The following is a 19482-nucleotide window of genomic DNA, read 5'->3' as shown; positions in this document are numbered from 1 at the left end:
CCAACACAGAATCGCAGGTCCGTAAAAACAAGAAAAACTATTCGTTCATCATTTCAAAACATAAGATAGATAAGATAGCCTTTATTAGTCCCAGAGTTGGGAAATGTACCCATCTAGGTGGACAGTAGATTTGAGAGACACTATGAGAACAGCTGTGGCCAAAACTGTAATTGTCTAGCATTACATAAATTTAAGCATCTTCATTTACTTTTCCAGAAAAAAAATACTGGTTAAGGCTGTGACACCATGACTGTACATGGGCACACTGGGGCTAACTTGGCTACGACAGGTATCGTTTTTACTGTGACTAATACAGTAGAACGCCTTGTCTTTTAAAGCAGGTTACATAACAGCAGACTGTTGTCTTATACACTCACCGCACACCAAGGACACTGTCTTTGCATTTGTGGGTAACAGCCTGGGCTCACTTCCACTGCAACCCCTGTTTTCCTAACCAGAAGCGGGGTTCAATACACGTGCACGACTCATTCGTGGCTGGGATTGGCCGACAGCCCTTCGCTAAGTCCCACCTCTCCGCTTTACGTCAGCAGTGTCTGTGGAGGTCTGCAGAGCGGACGGAGAGCCGCACTGCACGCTGACAAGCCAGGACAGGGCGAGGCGGCGGTCCCGGTGTATGCCCCCATCCATCATCGCTATGGGAATTACCACAGCGTCGTCTGTGAAGCAGACCCTCACCTCGCATCTAAAACCGGTTCACCTGGAGACACAGACTATAAAACACTGCAGTGGAGACTGTCGCTGCTCAGAGCCGGGCTCAGCTTCTCTCCTCCGGTAAACTGAGGAGGATGATGATGACAAACATCTATAGATGAGAAGTCTTTCTCAGGCCGTCACCTTGGACCTCTGCTCGACCTTCATCTGTATACTCTAAATGAGGACCATGCCTGCCATGTGTGTATCCGCAGTGGTGAGTACATCCCATTTCCATTCACCTCCGTGCATGTTTTTCTTTCTTTATTCTAAGTACTCCTCCAGCAGGTTCTCCATTTAAAGGGCCAGTGCCTGTTTTTTTGCCTTCTCTGATTCAACTTAAAATGAATTATCCAAATTTCTTTAAGAGTTTGACACGTGAAGAATTTATTTCGTTATTTTTTCACTCATTTATTATTTTTTCAGTTCAAAGTTTGAAAACTGTGTCACGAGTCTCAGTCAGTGGAAAGATGGAGAAAGAAATGCCACTCAACAGTCTATTGTTTAGCCCTGTTGCACTGCGAACAATTAAAACGTCAGTCAGCGGAGTTTAAACTGATAGGTTTTTGTCACAGCTGATAAAGAATATGGCTCTAGATATTTAAACACACAAACAAATAATTAAACAATTTAAAACTGTAAAAAAAGAAAAGAAAAGAAAAGTAATGGTTGTTTTACAAATGTTTTACAATTCCACTTGATTTTCATTTTAAAAAGTCAAAGTATTATTATTATTATTATTATTATTATTATTATTATTATTATGGCCATCACTCAAGTTTTAGGGATGGATGAGCTGATATTTTCATGCGTTTTAATATAGTTACAGTGTCATCGTCCCAGCCTCCGGGCAGATGAGACTGTGCCTTTGTCTCCTCCCAGTCATGTTGACTTGTGCTAACAAAGAGTGAAGTGTTTCCCTCGGCAGACATCATACTTATTTCATCAGGGCAATTTTATGGAATTCATAGCTTTGAGCTTGGTGTATTTCTAGCATTTAAAAAAAAATATTTGAAAAAAAAAAAGCTTTTGCCGTGATTATATATTAAAAAAAGTTTATTTGATTTCAAACAAGCAATTAAAAAGTACCATCTGCTATGATCTACTGCAATGCAATACAAAAGGTTTGGAGCATGCTGGCAGGACTAACACACAATTTATACTTCACACTACTGCATGGCTACACCTCTATGCAAGGGTCTGTCTGTGTGATGTTAATGGTGTCATCTAATTATCTCCATAAGAACTGATTTGTGTGGACCTTACACGTGTTAGGCTACAAACACTGTCAGCTGCATTCTGTCTATTATATATCTATTTATGCATTTTTTTTTAAAAAAAAGTGTCCCAACAAAAGTGAGATCAGGTTTAGTCTGAGTTGTTGCATTAAACTTTAGGTGTTGCTTTGAATTTGCCAGTTGCCTGTGTCATGTCATGTTGCCTGTTGGAAAACAGAGATAGACATCTGCTAGGGTAATGCAGTGTTTTACAATGTATTTGTTTAGACTAGTGGGCTAATAGTCTGTAATGGATGATGTAAAGCACAGATACAACTTCAAATCCTGGGTTTGGTCATTAATAAACATGCTCAGGTTTTGGGTTTCACTTTTTAGCTTTTGTGCTTTTTTTCGTCTTCTTTACAACAGATTTTAAAATAAGACCACAGCCAATGTAAAAGTAAAATCTCTAAAATGTATAAAAAGTAAAGCCAATGCAAAGTGCCTTAAACACGTATTCTGTTTATTGGCCACCAAGGTTTGATGCTTAGCAAAAAACTTGCAATGGAATCTTATAGATGTCTATAGGAAAATGGCTTTCTGACTTTATCCATGGAAACACTTTCCTACTTAACTTATGGGCTCAGTAAATTGTGCACTTTTGTCTTTCTGTGCTTCACAAAGAAGCCAATAGCCAGTGAGGTTTGGTTTCACTGTCGGACCCGCCCCTTTCTCATCACATCTGGTTTCAAAAGACCAGGATGGCGACTGTGAAAACTCTCAGCCTGATGCTTCAAAACATGAGATTACAAATCAATGTCTAATAGTGAATTATATCACAAGAAATTCACCTTGTATGATACCAGAGACAGTTTAAGAGAGAGGCATGGCATGTGAACAGTCAGACAGATGGCAGTGACATACAAAAAAATAAAAAAATTAAACACTTTTAATTATGTAATTTTCCATTTTGTTCTGCAGTGATGTTAAATGGAATCCAGCCATTAATAATATCATGACAACTAATTAACTTGCTTGAGCAGTTATTTTGAAGCATTTTCTAAATTAACTAGTGGCCATCCACCAGCTCCCAGAGAAGAGTTGTGTGAACAAGTCGTGTGTGAATATTATTCACACTCACCTATTTTTAATGCAGCCGTTTAGTACAGACTGAGTGTTTTCACAGGATGAATTTGTGGAATTAATTTTTTTGGATCATACTTGATTTTTCAGATTGTTTGGACACATAAAACAGATCTGACCAATGAGACCATTTGGTGCGCTCGTAGTTCAAACGTACATTGGTACTGAACATACAACGATATAGAAATAGTTAAATATTACTATTTTACATCAGACCCGTGATCAGATAGAATCAGTTAGAACCTGTTGTGGTCCCAGCTCTGTCAAGAAAAGCTTAAACTGACCAACTGACATCCTAAAATATGCACAAAAGTGTTACAGCTTTAACTCCTGGATCAAACCATGAACTTCTCCCTGGTGCTGCCTTCTTGTGAGAATTGGATGAACCATGAATCTCTGTTTTTTCTTTTTCAGGACCGGCTCATCATCACTTTACATTTTTTCACAGTGCATTTTTCGAGGACGAATTTTTCATAAACACTCAATCCTGTTGATGTATCTATATGTTACCCAACAAATTTGCATCCAAAATTTCGGAATTCCGTGACATTTTTTCACAAGGTAGCCTTTAGGGTTCAGCTTTAGTAGGGTTAGAGATAGACTGAGAAACGAGAACAAATTCTGTTTGTGTATGCCAACTAAAAAATCCATACTTCAATTGGCATTAAAATATGAAATGGCAGATGGCCATCTTTCCCTGAGCTTGCCTAGTTCTGTCGGCGGTTTCTTCCTGTTAAAAGGGAGTTTTTCTTTCCCACTGTTGAAAAGTGCTTGCTCATAGGGGATTGTATGATTGTTGGGGGTCTTTACCCTACCTACAATATAAAGCGCTTTGAGGCAAGTGTTGCTGTGATTTGGCACTATTTGAATGTCTAAAAGAGTAACCCATTTTATTAATTTAATAAGACAGACTACAGTCAATCAATAGCAACATAAAAAAAACTACATTACTTAATTTATTGACTGCATCCATCTATTTTTTATTTAAATTATTAGATTAGTGCTTAGTGATTAGTGCTAATGACATAAAATCATATTTCAAACATAAAAGCATATTTCAGTACTGTTTAACCTCAAACACTCTAAAAAAACCCCAAATATTCTTGCAGCACTTGAAAACAAACACAGAACCCTAAGCTACAAAGACTGCTATTTGTAAGTTCTCTTTTCACAAAGAATGAGCTCATCCAGCAGTCCTGCCATTCTTCACTCATTAGCAATAAACTCAATAAACGTCTACAGGAATAATCATTGCTGCCTATTGTAAGTGATATGTTCAGCGCGACTGAATCCAAACAGAGTCTCTTTCTCCCAGTGAGCAGTGACACGAGGATATGCAGCAACAGGTGCTGGGTAAATGTGTGTGTGTGTGTGTGTGTGTGTGTTCGCTGGTTAATAAGACCATGTGCAGGTGCAAGCATGTGTGTTTGTGCTCACTGTTTGTTTGCTAGTGTGTGTCTATCTATGCATGTTTGCTTATGTGCATTACTTAAATTTGGATAGTAGTTACAGTCTAATGTTGTCTGCCACAAACATCCTACCCATGTAGTGTATGCACGCGCCTTGTTACATAACAGTTTCAAGCACGCACACACAAAACACGCACAACATCCTAAACAGTAGCTGATTGTTTCTGTCATGACCGACTGTGTACAGTTAATGAAGTCATTTATTAAAATGAGTCATGTATTTCTATTTTGTAAAAAAATTTGCCAGATTGATGCATGGAAAACTTCTCACAGACAGTCCACTTCCTGTTCTGTGGTAAACCTTGTAAGCACTAATCATAAGTCTTGTCACAGGATGTGTTCACGTTGTGCAGCACAGCTGCAGTAGCTTCAGATCACAAGTCTCGAAGACAGTCACTATGCCTCTGACTGGGTGAAAGCGGTCACACGTTGCATATGTTACCTGCATGTTTTTGACCACTGGTGGGATGTGTAAAAGCATTTAAATGTGCTTCTGTCTGTCTGGGGTGGCTGTAGCTCAGGTGGTAGAGCAGGTCAGCTACTAACTGGACGGTTGGGGATTCAATCCTTGGGCAAGATACTAACCCCATGTTACCCTCCGATGCATCCATTGGAGCATGAATGTTAGATAGTAAGCACTTACAGCTAGAAAAAGTGAATGAATTAGTTGTATTGAGGCTCAGACAGAGTAGAAAAGCGCTATATAAGAACCAGTCCATTTTGCACATATTTCAGGTCAGTGGGTTCATTTGGAATTTGTGTAATTTGGAATTTGCCATATTTACTTCAGCCTAAATATTTAAGCCTTAATTTAAAGTCTTGCATAGAGCATTGCAAAGTCCAGTACTGTATTGATTTTGGGAAATACATTAGAATGAATAGCTATGACTCAACAGTTTTGCCTCAGCATCCACAAAAGCATTTACTCACAAAGCACTTCTAGTATCCAGTAAATCTTTGAACCAGTGCAGCACTCTAACTGTTAATGGAAACTTATATGGAATTGTTTTTTCAAGAAACCTAAGTTAGGAACCACTGGTTACTAAAAGTAACCAACCGTCAATTTCTACGGATGAAAAATGTAACTATTGCAGGGACAAAAAATGCAGTTTCTCTACTGGCGAGGAAGTGAGTCAGTCCCTATGTTAAAATTCCTGGCTTTTTAGAACAGTGATTAACAGTGATTAGCCTGGTATAAACAATTGTCTTGAGGGCTTTACATATCAAGAACATCACCTTTCAGATGCAAACGTCTCGTGTAACAGATACAAACACCACTTGTTTGTGGAAAAATTCATCTTTAAAAAAATTCAGTTGATGTTAAGCAGTGAAGTGTTCCTGATGTTTCTAAACAAGAAAATTAAGGAAAGAGATTTGTGGTTCATTATATTCTCAGAAGAAGGTAGCAACAGAGAGAATATCATGGTTTGATCCGGGAAGCCGACGCTGTATCACGGCCGTTTTTATACATATTTGAAGATTTCATTGCAGAAGTCTTAGCAGAACTGGGACCACATCTGTGGAGACAGAGAAATAATTTCAGAGAGCCGACTGGCCAAATTTTAAGCTACAAGCATGCTTGTTGTCAAATGAATCTGATCCGTCAGATCTGTTTATTTACATGTGAAAGACAGGAAAAAATCATGATTGATCCGAAAAAAAAAATAGTTGCTGCAAATTTGTGGTACGAATTTGCACTGAACAGCTGTATTAAGAATAGGTCAGCATGAAAAACAATATTCTTACAGATTATTGCATCCTGAGTGTAAAAGCCTTTTGTCTCTAGAGCCAAATTTTTACACAGCTGTATAATGTTTAGCAAAATTTCAGTGGTGACCAATTTGAGTGACAAGTGGCTGCTGCTTTTCAACTCAACAAGCTAGCTAGTCAGCACTAGTATACAATAAGAACTGCAAGCTCTAAAATCCTATCTGATGGTAGCCATAAAAATATTCAGAGAGGTGAAAAGCTTACTGAATAGCTTTGTTTTGATAAAATGTTAGCCTTCGCTGTTAAAGATGTGTGAGTACCCTCTATCTAATTAACTGCTAAGAAGCTAATACTAGCGATGTGTTATTATACTACTGTAATTAGCTGCACTTGGAAGCATAATACCATTACTCACGGATTTCTGAATCATCCACATTCCACTGGAACAGAAAGAGTTCACTATCAAAATGCTTTAGCTTAACTTACAGAAATATGTTCTCTGCCTCACATTTTATTTATTGCTGCTTCCTACTCTTACTTTTTAAAAATGTTATTGCTTGAGTTGGAAGTTGCTTCTGGGTGCCTTATTATTTCCCAAGATATAATGGGGTGTCAGAATCTTTTAGTAGTGAGATGTGTTGTTGGGACCTATGTGGCTGTGTGTGGATCTTCATAATACAGACTCTATGAAAAAAGGGCGAAACTACCTTAAGGGGTAATTGCAGTGGTTCAGTATTGCACTGACATGTTGCTTGATGGCTGAAACCTAGAGATTAAATAGGAAAAACATTTAAAATAGAGGCAATAGAATTGTTAGCATGACCTGTAATTGACGTGCTCATATGTTCCAAACCTATAAACACATTTTTTCCCCATGATTTATTTTTTTGTTTGAGAGCATAAGTCAGTTAAAAATGTTAAATTGACTTGATTGATAGGAAAATACTGTGGTTTAGCTACTCAAAAAATCTAATGTAGTGTCTATGTAATACTGCTAAGCTATGGAATCGGTAAGTATGCTGAAAATGGTCTGACCTATCGGCTCTGCTTGGGAGCAGAGTGGGACCCAGGCGTATATGCAGTAGCTGCAGTTGGAAGTAGAATTACAGGTTTTCTGCTTAGGGAGTTACAAAGTCAGTTTGAGAGTTGTGTTTTCCGGAAGTGACTGTGTGTGTGTGTGTGTGTGTGTGTGTGTGTGTGTGTGTGTGTGTGTGTGTGTGTGTGTGTGTGTGTGTGGCGGGTGGGAGTGCTCAGTGCGATCCTGCTATGCAGTGGTGGTGCAGTGGTGCCACACTGACGCCTCTGTGATGTAAACACAAGCTTCCTGACTAAAGACTCCACCCTCAGATCTTTCGCTCTATCCTCTGCTCTGTGCTTCACTCTGTGAGTCACAGAGACATCAGCCAAATATCCACTGGGATTCCCTCTACAGTTTCTGCCAGCAAAACTTTAACCTTCAGGTTCAGCTAGCACCAGCTAAACATAAATAGATCCTGAATGTCTCAGAAAGTTGATTCTGTTCATTTGGACGTAACGTTGTCAGTGGGAGAAACATTTCGTCACTCATCCAAGTGACTCCTTCAGGCTCAGCTGACTGCAGGTTTCCCCAACCTTATAAACAGTACCGCTGCATAATAACATGCACCATGTGCACTATTACCTAACAATGAGTCACAAGCCACAATTTCACGATTGTTAATATACAAATTGTCATGAGCATTAATCAAGTGGCCATGAGTTCTGTTCACAGAAACTTAGGGAGTGACTGTAACATGGTGAACAATGTATTCAGGGGAGGGGGGGGGGGGGGGGGGGGGGGGGTTAACGTTTGCCTGAATCTTTCAGCTCAACTTTGAGAACTTGTATCTCTATTTTTATTAATGTGTATTCTCAAAGTTGAGATCATCAGAGTCAAAGCTGTGCAATGCTTCTATGGGGGCAGGGAGGACGTTATAAAAAGAACCATTTAGATGTTTTTTCACACAAGTGTGTGACTGAAGAGGGGAATCAGATCGCACAGCATCTTAAGTTTTTTATTCCCTTCTCTGAAAAACAGTCAAAATGAATTTATTTCACCTGCTTTGGTGCAAATGTAAATGGCCACAGGTGCATGGGAGGCGAAACAGCAAGACACACACCCCCTAATAGGTAGTGATTTAGCAAGTGGTGGTTCGAGACTATTGCAGTGAATTAGGTGAAATGGATTCACAGTTTGCTTACATTTTTTGGAGCAGTACATATGCCTCCAAGTTCCCCACTCTTCCAACTGCCTTCAAAGAAGCCCTGCGACTGCTCCTGGTTATGGGTAGTAAACTGGATTTCAGATTGTAAAGTTGGTTTACCTCTACTTTATGAATATGTGAAGTAGCTATAAATGAAGATTTAGGTCAACAGGTCAGGCTGGAAGCTGGTGAGGGTTTCCCTGTATGTTGTCAATGCCTATTAGGTCGAGTAACTTGTGGAGACTGCCAGACAACAGTAATGTTTGCAGAGGCAGGACTACAGAGATGGAACAGAACATACATATGATAGCTCAGGTCTTTTCCAATCAATTTGTGTCTGACTCTCTGACTGAAGGTCTGTGCACCAGGCAAATGATGTAGTTCATCAACAGTGTGGACAGAGAGAGAAGGCTGTTGTAAAAGGAGGAGTGCTGGCAGAGGAAAGACAGAATTTGATTCAGACACTAAATCTGCTGAGGTTTTATTGTGGATCTTACCATTACTGCACTTTGCTTCCTCTTCTGCTCCTGTGGGTCTTTGTTGCCAGTTTGTCTTGTATCTAAAATGCAGAAAGAGGGAGGATTAAAAAAAGCAGAGGGCACACAGCCAAATGGGACCATGTGCTTTGCTGCCATTAGCTTACTCACCACTTCCCCAACATGCTGACTAACAGCCGTTGCAGTAATTACCTTCATTGGCTTAAAAGCGTAGATGCAGACAGAGAAGGGTCATGAGGTCAGTCTGCTCCCTGAACAGCTTTACCATGAGAGAAATACAATAGAATAAAAACCTTCCCTTTACCAGGAGATGTTCTGTTTTTTGTTTAAAGGTCCAAATGTTCTGTTTAAGCAGTGTTCTGCTTAACACACACTCCAAGGCCTGATCAACCCTGGCAGGGCCTCCTTGGATGAGGGTGTCTAGTGATAATGGCCGAAACACCAGATGAATCCAAGGTCCACCACTGACGATGTGTCCCAAACTGGTGAAGTGTCTGGGCTGCCTTTCCTCATAACAGCCATCCCTCAAGATTTTCTCGATTTAAAGCAATGCATTATCAGGGACTGTAACATCTGGTCCTTATTACTGAATCTCCACACCTTTAAGAATTGTTCAATGTTACCAAGCTCCCATAAATCACAAGGGCATATAATAGAATTAAATAGGTATGAATTCAGTTGATGGTTAAGCAAGAAAGTATTCAGAGCACCTCACTTGTTCCACATTTTGCTATGTTACAGCCTTATTCCAAATTGTATTAAATTCATTTTCACTTCAAAATTCTACACACCCATAATGCTCGCAATATCCAGTTAAAATTCTTGCAAATTTATTAAACATATCTGTGGCGGATGTGTGGTCCCTAGCTCAGCTGCAGGGGAGGAGTCGTGCAGTGAGCTCAACGGGGCGGGGCGTGGGAGGCAGGTGAGAACACAGCTGGTGGCGTTTGGACTGATGACAGTCTTTTTTCCCCTTTTTAGTGAGGCGGGAGACGAGAGAGGGGGTTGTTGGAAAAGCTGAGACCAGCGCTGACTAGACTGTGGGTTGTTGCATAAAGAACCCTAAATAAACGTGACATCTGTGAGCATAAACAGTGTGTGTATGGAGTGAATTCTACAATATCAAACAAAAGCCATTTTCGGATCTCTACAGAGATGTTCAGGTTCAATCAGGTTCTGGGAAGAGGGTCATCTTCCCTTACATTCCTATAGCACTGGACGATTTTTTGCAATCACACTTGCTGCCCCCTTGTTGCCTTTAAAAAGACTACAAGTTTCAGGCACTTCTGTCTTGAATTTACTTTTAAGACCTGGAAGTCGCTACCATCTGCGGCTGTGTCAGGCTTATAGGGTCACAGACTACTTACCATATTCTATGACATTAATGGGGAAACATGTATAAGGAGTATATGCTTTATAGTCCAGCATGACGAGAAAGTACAGAGTCATCTCTTTTACATATAACAAGGATAATCAGTGAACATAAGTGGAGATCTTCATGTTAAAAAAAACTATAGTAAGTAATAATATTTTCCTATTTAGTTTCATGCTGTATGATTTTATTTGTGAAGAAAAGCTAACGAGAACAGTAGGCAAACAAAATATGTGAGCTAGCTTAATGTTGAACAGCTAGCTTAATGGGATGAAAAGTGGTCCAAGTCAGGTGGTGTTGCTCATGATCCCTTACTGTACCTTAAAGGTGCACAGGGATATATACCAAATGGTAAATTTTTATTTTTTCTTCCAGCATAACAACATCAGCACCAATGGTAGGGGAATGGGATAGAAAATTTCAGAATGCTCTTGATTAATACCATCACTTGTGGTAATCTCCAAATGCTTACTGTGTCAGTAATCAAATTCTATAAACAAACAGTAGGCGCCGTGGTGGGGAAACATCCAAGTGTCCTGTAACAAGCAGAATGTCCCCATTTACTGCTGCGTGTGTTTTCACTTTGAACACTGATGTGAATGAATGCATTGACATGAGTGATGCAAGTGAGTTATGAGTAGCGCCTCGAGAACATGCTCTAATGTTTATGGATAAGGTTCTTGGAACGAACACAAAGAAGCAAAGGAGTGGTGTGGCAAAGGGCAACAGAGTCCTGAAAGAATGGAAAGCTTTATCCTTTTTAGCACTAATCATAGAAAGAGTTTGGCTTCCTTTGACTTTTAATTGCAAGTAGTCTGTGGTAAGTTCCTTCACATATTCATATAAGTAATTTCCAATGACCAAAACATACATGTGTGGTCAGTTTATACCCACCCATTCCTACCACATTGGTATCACTCTGACCCCCTGCTTTTGGTTCACTGAAAGATATAAATCAATGCTCACGGTTGACAAACATTCAAATGCGTCATCAGCTAAATTCTCCCCTCAGTGCATCACTTCAAACCCACCAGCCCTGTTAGCTCTGCACACACACATTCTGCTGTGGAGAACACCATTAAACACACATTTTTGCAAGCAGATCCACAGTTAGCCTGTTCTGTCTCCATCCTTGTCTGTGTTTGTCTCTGTCTCCCACTGTGTGTCAGCACTTTTGCTAATCCTCCTCCTCCCTGGCTTTTTTATTTCTGTTGTGACACAATAGCAGCTAATCCTTCATAAAATCACTTAGTTGTCTTCTCCAGACTGCACTGGTACACATACTTTGGGCTGCTCTCGTCTGATAGTTGCCCCAGCATCAGACCACATGATAGTTATTTTTTAAGCCATGTTCACTGTGTGAACTTCACTGCTCACTGTGTGAGAATAAAGTGCCAAACTGTGACATCAACACAGTCTCGTCAGTGTTCATACTGGTGCTTAAGGGCTCACTGGATCTATGTAGTCTTTTCCAGCACAATAGGTGTTACCACTCAGCTAAAACCTTCCTGGTACAAGAGTAGATGTATTCTAAACAGCAAGCTGGCAACCTGTTGGCTGTTAACCCCCTGAGGTCTATTTCATCATCAGTAGTAACTTTAACAAATGCTAACTCTAATTCTTTGCTTTGGAAGAAACCAAAGAAGAAAAAGATATCAATAAAACAGTAGATTAAAATACATTATAATAAATTAAAATTTGTGCTGTCAATAGATTAAAAAATTGACTAATTAATCTCACAATTTTCTGTAATTAATCACGATTAATCACAATTACTTGATCAATAGCCTGGCTGCAATTACACTTTTTCAACTTTATATTTAAGCTTGTAACAGACATTTATGCAGTATAATGAAGTAAATGGAGAATAAACACAAAGAATGTATGCTTAAATTCAAAGAGAATTTGAATAGTTTTCTTCAATCTTTTAGCACAGGTTCTCTCCTGTAAAATGTAACTTTTTAAAAAACCTATATACTAATAGGTAAGTATACTCTAATACATAATATATATTAGTGCTTTCAAACAATTACAGTTTTTAATCAGATTCATCAGAGGGTTACGGTGGATTAATTTTGATTAATCACGATTAAATATCATTCATTTTTAATCTATATTAATCGCATTTCATTTTGCATGAGCAAACAGACTCGGGAAAAAAAGGGGAAAATATACGCACTTAACATATTTATTGAACATCTTGAACATTCATGTTAACAAAAAACTCTGTAAACATTTATCCACTCTCTCTGTCACTCTTGGGGAGGCACTTCAAGTCCTTGAAACGAGAAACCAAAGCTATGTAAAGCATGTGTTCTCAACGATATTATTATGTCTGCAGTTTGTTGCAATCCACTTGGCATTGTGTCAGTCAATATGTCCGAGGTAGACTCACTGAGTCGTCGATGCTCTGTGAGTGGTTTAAACCACTCACGGAGCACTGAAAGAAGAAGAAAATTCCTTCTTGAACAATGTGCATAATACTTTATGTCGGTCGACTGTTCCGTCTTGTTATTTTTTTTAATACTCAAATTTCCCATCAAGAGGGTCAATGTGCGTTTATCATCTTCCAAATTGAGTTGATTGGTTCAGCTGCCCGTCACTACCAGATCAACTGCCCATTTGCGCATGTGCAAAGGTAACTCTACTTGGACAAACTGCCCGAAATGCATTGACAGAAACATTTCAGGGATTGTGAGTCATTCTGCACTCCAGATGTGTTAATAGCATAAAAATTTTTGTATCGCGTTAATCGTGATGACGGCTTAATCTGCGTTAAGGCATTAATTTTGACAGCACTGATTAAAATACAAAAACCAACAAATAAAAACAAAACAAAAAACAAATAAACAAGATTTGACAGCAAGTAAAATCTATATTAAAGCGAGTAAGCTGGTTTAAACAAGGCAATTTTGAGTTGTGACTTAAATAAGGGAAGGGAATCTATATTTCTTAAGACTGAAGGAAGTGAGTTCCAGAGCTGAGGAGCAGAGCGACTGAAAGCTCTGTTCCCCATAGTGATAAGGCGAGCAACAACAAGATGAGTGGCAGATGAAGATGTGAGAGAGCGGGAAACAGTGGTGATATGAAGCAGATCATAGAGATAAGCAGCAGCAAGATTATGAATGCACTTAAACATGAGAACTAAGATTTTAAAGTTTATCCTAGCTTCTATGGGCAACCAGTGAAGCTGTTGAAGAATTAGGGTAATATAGCCTCTTAGGGAAATACGAGTTTTGACCAGAGCTGTAGAATTCTGAAGAAGTTGAAGCTTATGGAGGGACGTGTTGGGGAAACCAAATAAGAGGGAGTTGCAATAATCGATCCAGGAAGTAATAAGACTATGGACAAGGATGGCAGCAGCATGGGGAATAAGGAAGGGATGAAGTCGGTTAATGTTACGTAAGTAAAAGTATAGAGATTGACAGACCACGTGACTTTCGCGCATTGCATGCCGGTAACCCAAGGCAAAACAATCCAAGTACCGCATCAAATGCAAGCATTTGAAGCACCGCAAAACGTTCATTCTCCGGTTCCAATACCTTCTTGGTTTTTCTTTGCCACACAAAAAAGGATTGTACAAAACGAAGGAGAACAACGGCGGTCCGTACAAAGACAGACTCGACGAAAAGGCAAAGAAAAGATACGAGGAAAAAAATCAAAGGAGTGAAAGGGTCAGACCCTTACGAGCACACAGAGTAGACAAAAGACGTTAGTGTGCTGCCCACTTTCACCACGATCATATTTATAATTATATGGTTCTTGGAGTGAGTGCATACACTCATGAAGTTTAACTTCAGGTCACTGCAACAAGCCCAGGTACAGTTTACTGACAGATGGGTGCAGGACCTTGAAATGCACCGTGTAGAACGAAAGACCATCATACGTATCATAAGTTTACCAGTCTCACAAATCGTCCTCATAAATACACACTCGTTCACCGTTTATTAATATAACCTTTGAGCTCAACAGTAATTAATTAGTAGTGGAAATGACTTCAGGTACGCATCACAGAAATGTAGCAGTGACAATAATATTGTATGCTGTAATCGCACTGGACAATTAGTGATACAAAACAACTGTTTTACCCTGTGAATAAAAGTATATGTTTTTGTCAATGTACCGTGGTAATAAACGCAATATTGTGTCAGGACAATTCACTATTTATGCACAATAAACAAAGGAGCATAGCGCGACAATTTCTGTTTAGCACCAGACTTGCTTGTAACCTACGTCACTAATTAAATATGAAAAATGACGTATTAACTCCTACAAAACACTGACCTTTGTGGGAATGCTTGGAGCAGACTAACCTGTGAGCTGGAGTGTTCTGGACGTTATATTTGGTCTTTGAATGGCTGCAATCCAGGCCATCCGTCGCCTCTTTTTACTTCGGAAACATGGCTTGAACAATTTCTCCTTAACGACGTAATCCGATAACAACCGATCTCTTTACCCGTCGGCTTCCCGAGACTGTCATGCGACCGGCTATTGCAATTAACAATGCAACAGCTTCTTGCCATTTTTTGTTTCTTTTTATCGCTGTGTAACTTATTTCAATTGAAAGCCTGCGTGCGCTAGTACCTCTTGCCTTGGGTTCCCACAATCCTTTGCGGTTTTACCCCTCAATGACGTCACATTTTCAATCTCTATACACACCGGGTTATGTAATTAATATAAGACTGAAATGAGAGAGTACTGTCAAGTGTGACACCCAAACTCTTTATCTGCGGGGAAGGAAGGATGGAGGAATTTTCAATATTAATGGAGAAACTCTGAGATTTGGTTAAGATAGAGGCTGTGCCAATGAGTAAAACTTCTGTTTTATTACTGTTAAGTTTGAGAAAATTGGAAGAGAAACATGATCTAATCTACATAAGACAGTTCGAGAGGGAGGTAGGTGGAAGGGATGAATTAGATTTGGAGGAAATATAGAGCTGGGTGTCATCAGCATAACAATGAAAATTTATATTATATTTTCGGAATACATGACCAAGAGGGAGCATGTAAATAATGAATAAAAGAGGCCCTAATACTGAACCCTGGGGCACACCAGCAGAAACAGGATAGAGACTTGAAGAGTGTGATTTAAATTGGATAAACTGAGTGCGGTCTGAGAGATATGAGGTGAACCAGGCAAGGGGGGTATGACTAATGCCAATGGATGCTTATCTGCTCAGGAGGATATTATGAGAAACGGTGTCAAATGCCACACTAAGATCGAGAAGGATGAGAATGGTTAAAAGACCAGAATCAACTGCCATCAGAAGGTCATTAGTAATCCTTAACAAAGCAGTTTCTGTACTATGATTGGGGCAGAAACTAGGATGAAATTGTTTGTAGAGATTATGGTCATTGAGGTATGAGTGAAGCTGGGAGGCAACAACTTTCTCAAGGATTTTTAAAATAAAGGGCAGGTTTGATATAGGGCGAAGATTATCAAAATTATTGGGATCTGCACCAGGCTTTTTGAGAATTGGAATGACAGAAGCAGGATGAAGGAACAATTCCAGTGTTAAGGGACAAGTGGATAATACTAGTTATGAGAGGAGCCAATGAGGGAAGACAAGCTTCAGCTAACACAGTGGGAAGAGGGTCAAGCTGACAAGTGGATGATTTAGATTTTTGAATAAGATTTGATACATCAACTATGGAGGGAAGAGTAAAACTTGAAAATGACTGACAGTAAGACAGTGAGGAAAACAGAAAGTCTACTTCACAGTTAGAAGCTCCCACAGAGTTAAGGTGTTGGTGGATATCAGTGATTTTATGAGTGAAAAAAAGATATAATAGAGTTGCAAAAGTCAGCAGAGTCCATATGAGAGGGGAATGATCCAAGAGGTTTTGTAATTTTACTAAACAATGAAAAGAGAGACCTGGAGTTACCTTCACTAGAACTGAATAAACCAGAATAGTATTCGGATTTGGCTGAAGCAATGCAGTCCTTATAAAACAAGATATGATCATTATACATTTCTTTGTGTATGGTAAGTCCGGTTTTCTTGAACAGTTGGTGTCCTTTAGCTTTGAGATGGCGCAGGTTAAGAGTAAACCATGGTGCTGAACGGGAAAATGAGACAGTTCGGTGTTTAAGTGGAGCAAATATGTTAAGAAAATTATGGAGGTTGACATTATAGTAAGAAACAAGTTCACCAGGGGATAAGAAGCTGTGAATAAATGGAAGGTCATAAATGGCAGATGAAAGATCTGCAGGGTTAATACTACTAATTTTCCCAAATGTGATGTCACAGGAAGTATAGGAGGCTGTTGTATTTACAATAAAATAAATAAACATGATCAGATTGGGGAAACAAATTGGCTTTACAGTGAGTTTACTTAGACTTCACATGAGTAAGAGGTTAATGTTATAGCTTCCCTAAAAATCTTATGATTGGTTGTTTTGAAGTAAATAAGTGTAAAAGACTGCAACTGGTCGTTTAAAAGTATAAAATGGTAAAGCCATGTGTGGTCTGTAGCATTTTCTGATAACATCACTCTGGCATGACTCAGGTTGGGCTTGTGTAAATGTGTAACCCTAGACATGTGTGGGTTATTCCCCTAAACCCGCTGAGCTGAGGTTCCCAGCAGCAGTGAGAGGGAAGCCTTGGGGAAGAAAAAAGAACAAAGTTCCCCATGATACATCAGTTAAATTCTTAGCTGTGGAAATGAATGCACACCATTTGACACTAAAGTTGTGAGGGGCAGGATGAGTCAGTGTAGTGACTAAGTGATATTAGCGATACCAGATGGAGGTATGAGTGTATCCATGTAAGCTGACTCATATTAAGGTCATGTCTTTTCTGTCTGGTGAGGGATGTTGAGTACCAGAAAAGGCAATAATAAACCAGAGAATGTTCACAGACTTACTATAATGTATTAATAAATGAATGAATAAGTATAATATGATTTCTCTATTTAGTTCTAATTTGTGACTCTGTAAAAAGCCTAATATTAAAGTACATGTAGTATTTTAGCCATAGGAGTTGTGTCATTGTTTGACTGAGAGAGCCTGGACCTTCTGTGCTTCTCCCAAGTCTTGTTATCACGGGACAAGTAATCATTTAACTGACACACATAAAAATGTACTTTTTTTTCTTCTAAAATTTTTTGCTTAATTCCAAAGCAGGTTTAAGTTTAGGTTTTAGGGCTAGGGTTGGGACCATCACTGATGACAATTTAGACCTCAGATGGTTAACCTCTTACCATCCACAACGTCGCTGGCAACCTGTTGGTTTTGGTTTTGTTAGAGCCACATGCTCAAGAGGCAAATTTTCATAAACTACATGTTACATGTCATACATTTTTGCATTGACATTTTCATATTAAATTGGAATGCTTCAGTCAGGGCAAAATTTTATAAAAAAGCCATGGACATCATAAAAAAAATAGTAGATGGTAAAGGAAATAAGTACCATAACAGGATATTAGTTAAATGGACTGGTTCTTATATAGCGCTTTTCTACTCTGTCTGAGCACTCAAAGCGCTTTATACAACTAATTCATTCACCCAATCACACCCATTAGAACAAGCACTTCTTCTAAGCTCTTAAGTGCTAAGTATCTAACATTTATACACATTCACACTCCGATGGATGCATCGGAGAGCAAAATGGGGTTAGTATCTTGCCCGAGAATTATTTGGCACGCAGACTGGAGCAGCGTGGGATCAAACCACCGACCTTCTGGTTAGTGGCTGACCTGCTCCGCCACCTGAGCTACAGCCTTAATGTGGTTGGTGCTTGTAAAATTAAGTTACTTCATACTCCATCTTTCAGTGGGCAGTACCGACAAAACCGCCTAATGTGTGAAACTGACATTGTGGATCCCAGTCCTAGGAATTCAGATAGTGTTTAGGTTTTTGCTTTAAACACTTTACTGCAGTATAATGCATGCAGCATCATTCAGGGGTTGACAATCTGTCCTGGTGCATAAATTTCTACACCAGAACATTTTTAAAAACATTTTTAGTCTTTCGCCTAATAGCTGCCTTCTCTTTTCCCCTCAGCTCTTATGTACAGTTGTGGTCGATATCTCAGCTCGGGTTTTGACCACATCCAGCACAGATGACCAGCCCATTCTTTCTCAACGGCACTATCAGCACACTGACCAAGACACGGGCACCCAGCTGGTCTGTGATAAATGCCCGGCTGGCACCTATGTCTCCATCCACTGCTCTCCAACATCTGTGAGGGAATGCAGCCCCTGTCCCAAAGGCACCTTCACACGGGGAGAGAATGGAGTTCAGCAATGCCATCGTTGCAGGAGTGCTTGCCCAGCTGGCTTTATCGAGAAAACGCCTTGCACAGCCACCCAGGATCGAATCTGCACATGCCCACTCAATACATTCCTGTCAGGGGATGGTGGTGCTGTGTGTAAGCCCCACTCCTTGTGCCCCCCAGGCAAGAGGGTGAAAAAGCAGGGCAGTGAGAAAAAGGACGTGGTCTGTAAGCCGTGCTCTGAGGGAACTTTTTCAGATGTGGAATCAAGTGCAACACAGTGCAGAAATCACACAGACTGCCAGGTTCAGGGGCTGGTGCTGCTCTCACCAGGGACTAGAGAGAAAGATAATATCTGTGGACCCCTTTCTACAGCTCCATCCTCTGCCTCCACCACCACTTCAGGTGGCTCAGGACAGGCTGTGCTTGTACAGGAACCCATTATTTCTTCAATCTTTCCAGCACCCCTGGCTGGACCTGCACATAAAGGTGAGGGATGGAAATTCTGTTTAATAATCTTCTATTTGAATTTATATAGTTTTCAGCTTTAACTGTTTTTTTTTATGTTTCTTTACATTTATAAAAGTTGACCTAATAAAAGTTGCATTTTTCAAACATTTTCCATGTGAAAGATATGTTATGGGTTTCCTGCAAAATTTCAAAGGTGGCATTTATTGTCTCCTCCATTACTGCCTTGCCTAAAGGCCTCTTTTATGCTTGCTTACATTATCAACAGCAAACAATATTAGCTACCACTAGCTAAAAAAGTGCTAATCATAATAACAATCCTGTTAATAAAACAATAACAATAAACAGCTGGCTTGCAAGGTTCCACACACTAAATGTGACACAGTAAGCAAGGCAGAATTCGGCAGCAAGCAGCTACACTGAAAGGCTAGCAAGTTATTTGAGTTAGAAGGTAAGC

General features: G+C 39.6%; 1 protein-coding gene across 1 annotated transcript in view; it reads left to right on the top strand.

The window, feature by feature from the left end:
* The first annotated feature begins 570 nt into the window (after window positions 1-570).
* Window positions 571-19482, top strand: part of tnfrsf21 (tumor necrosis factor receptor superfamily, member 21) — an 89529-nt gene continuing 70617 nt past the window's right edge. The window contains exons 1-2 of the mRNA XM_063495334.1: window positions 571-928; window positions 18347-19046. Coding sequence (XP_063351404.1) covers window positions 893-928; window positions 18347-19046 — 736 coding nt within the window. The 5' untranslated portion in view covers window positions 571-892. The remainder of the gene's footprint in view (window positions 929-18346; window positions 19047-19482) is intronic.

This window comes from Pelmatolapia mariae, linkage group LG15 (assembly GCF_036321145.2).
Source record: "Pelmatolapia mariae isolate MD_Pm_ZW linkage group LG15, Pm_UMD_F_2, whole genome shotgun sequence".
NCBI lineage: Eukaryota > Metazoa > Chordata > Actinopteri > Cichliformes > Cichlidae > Pelmatolapia > Pelmatolapia mariae.
This window is presented reverse-complemented; position numbering and strand designations above follow the sequence as displayed.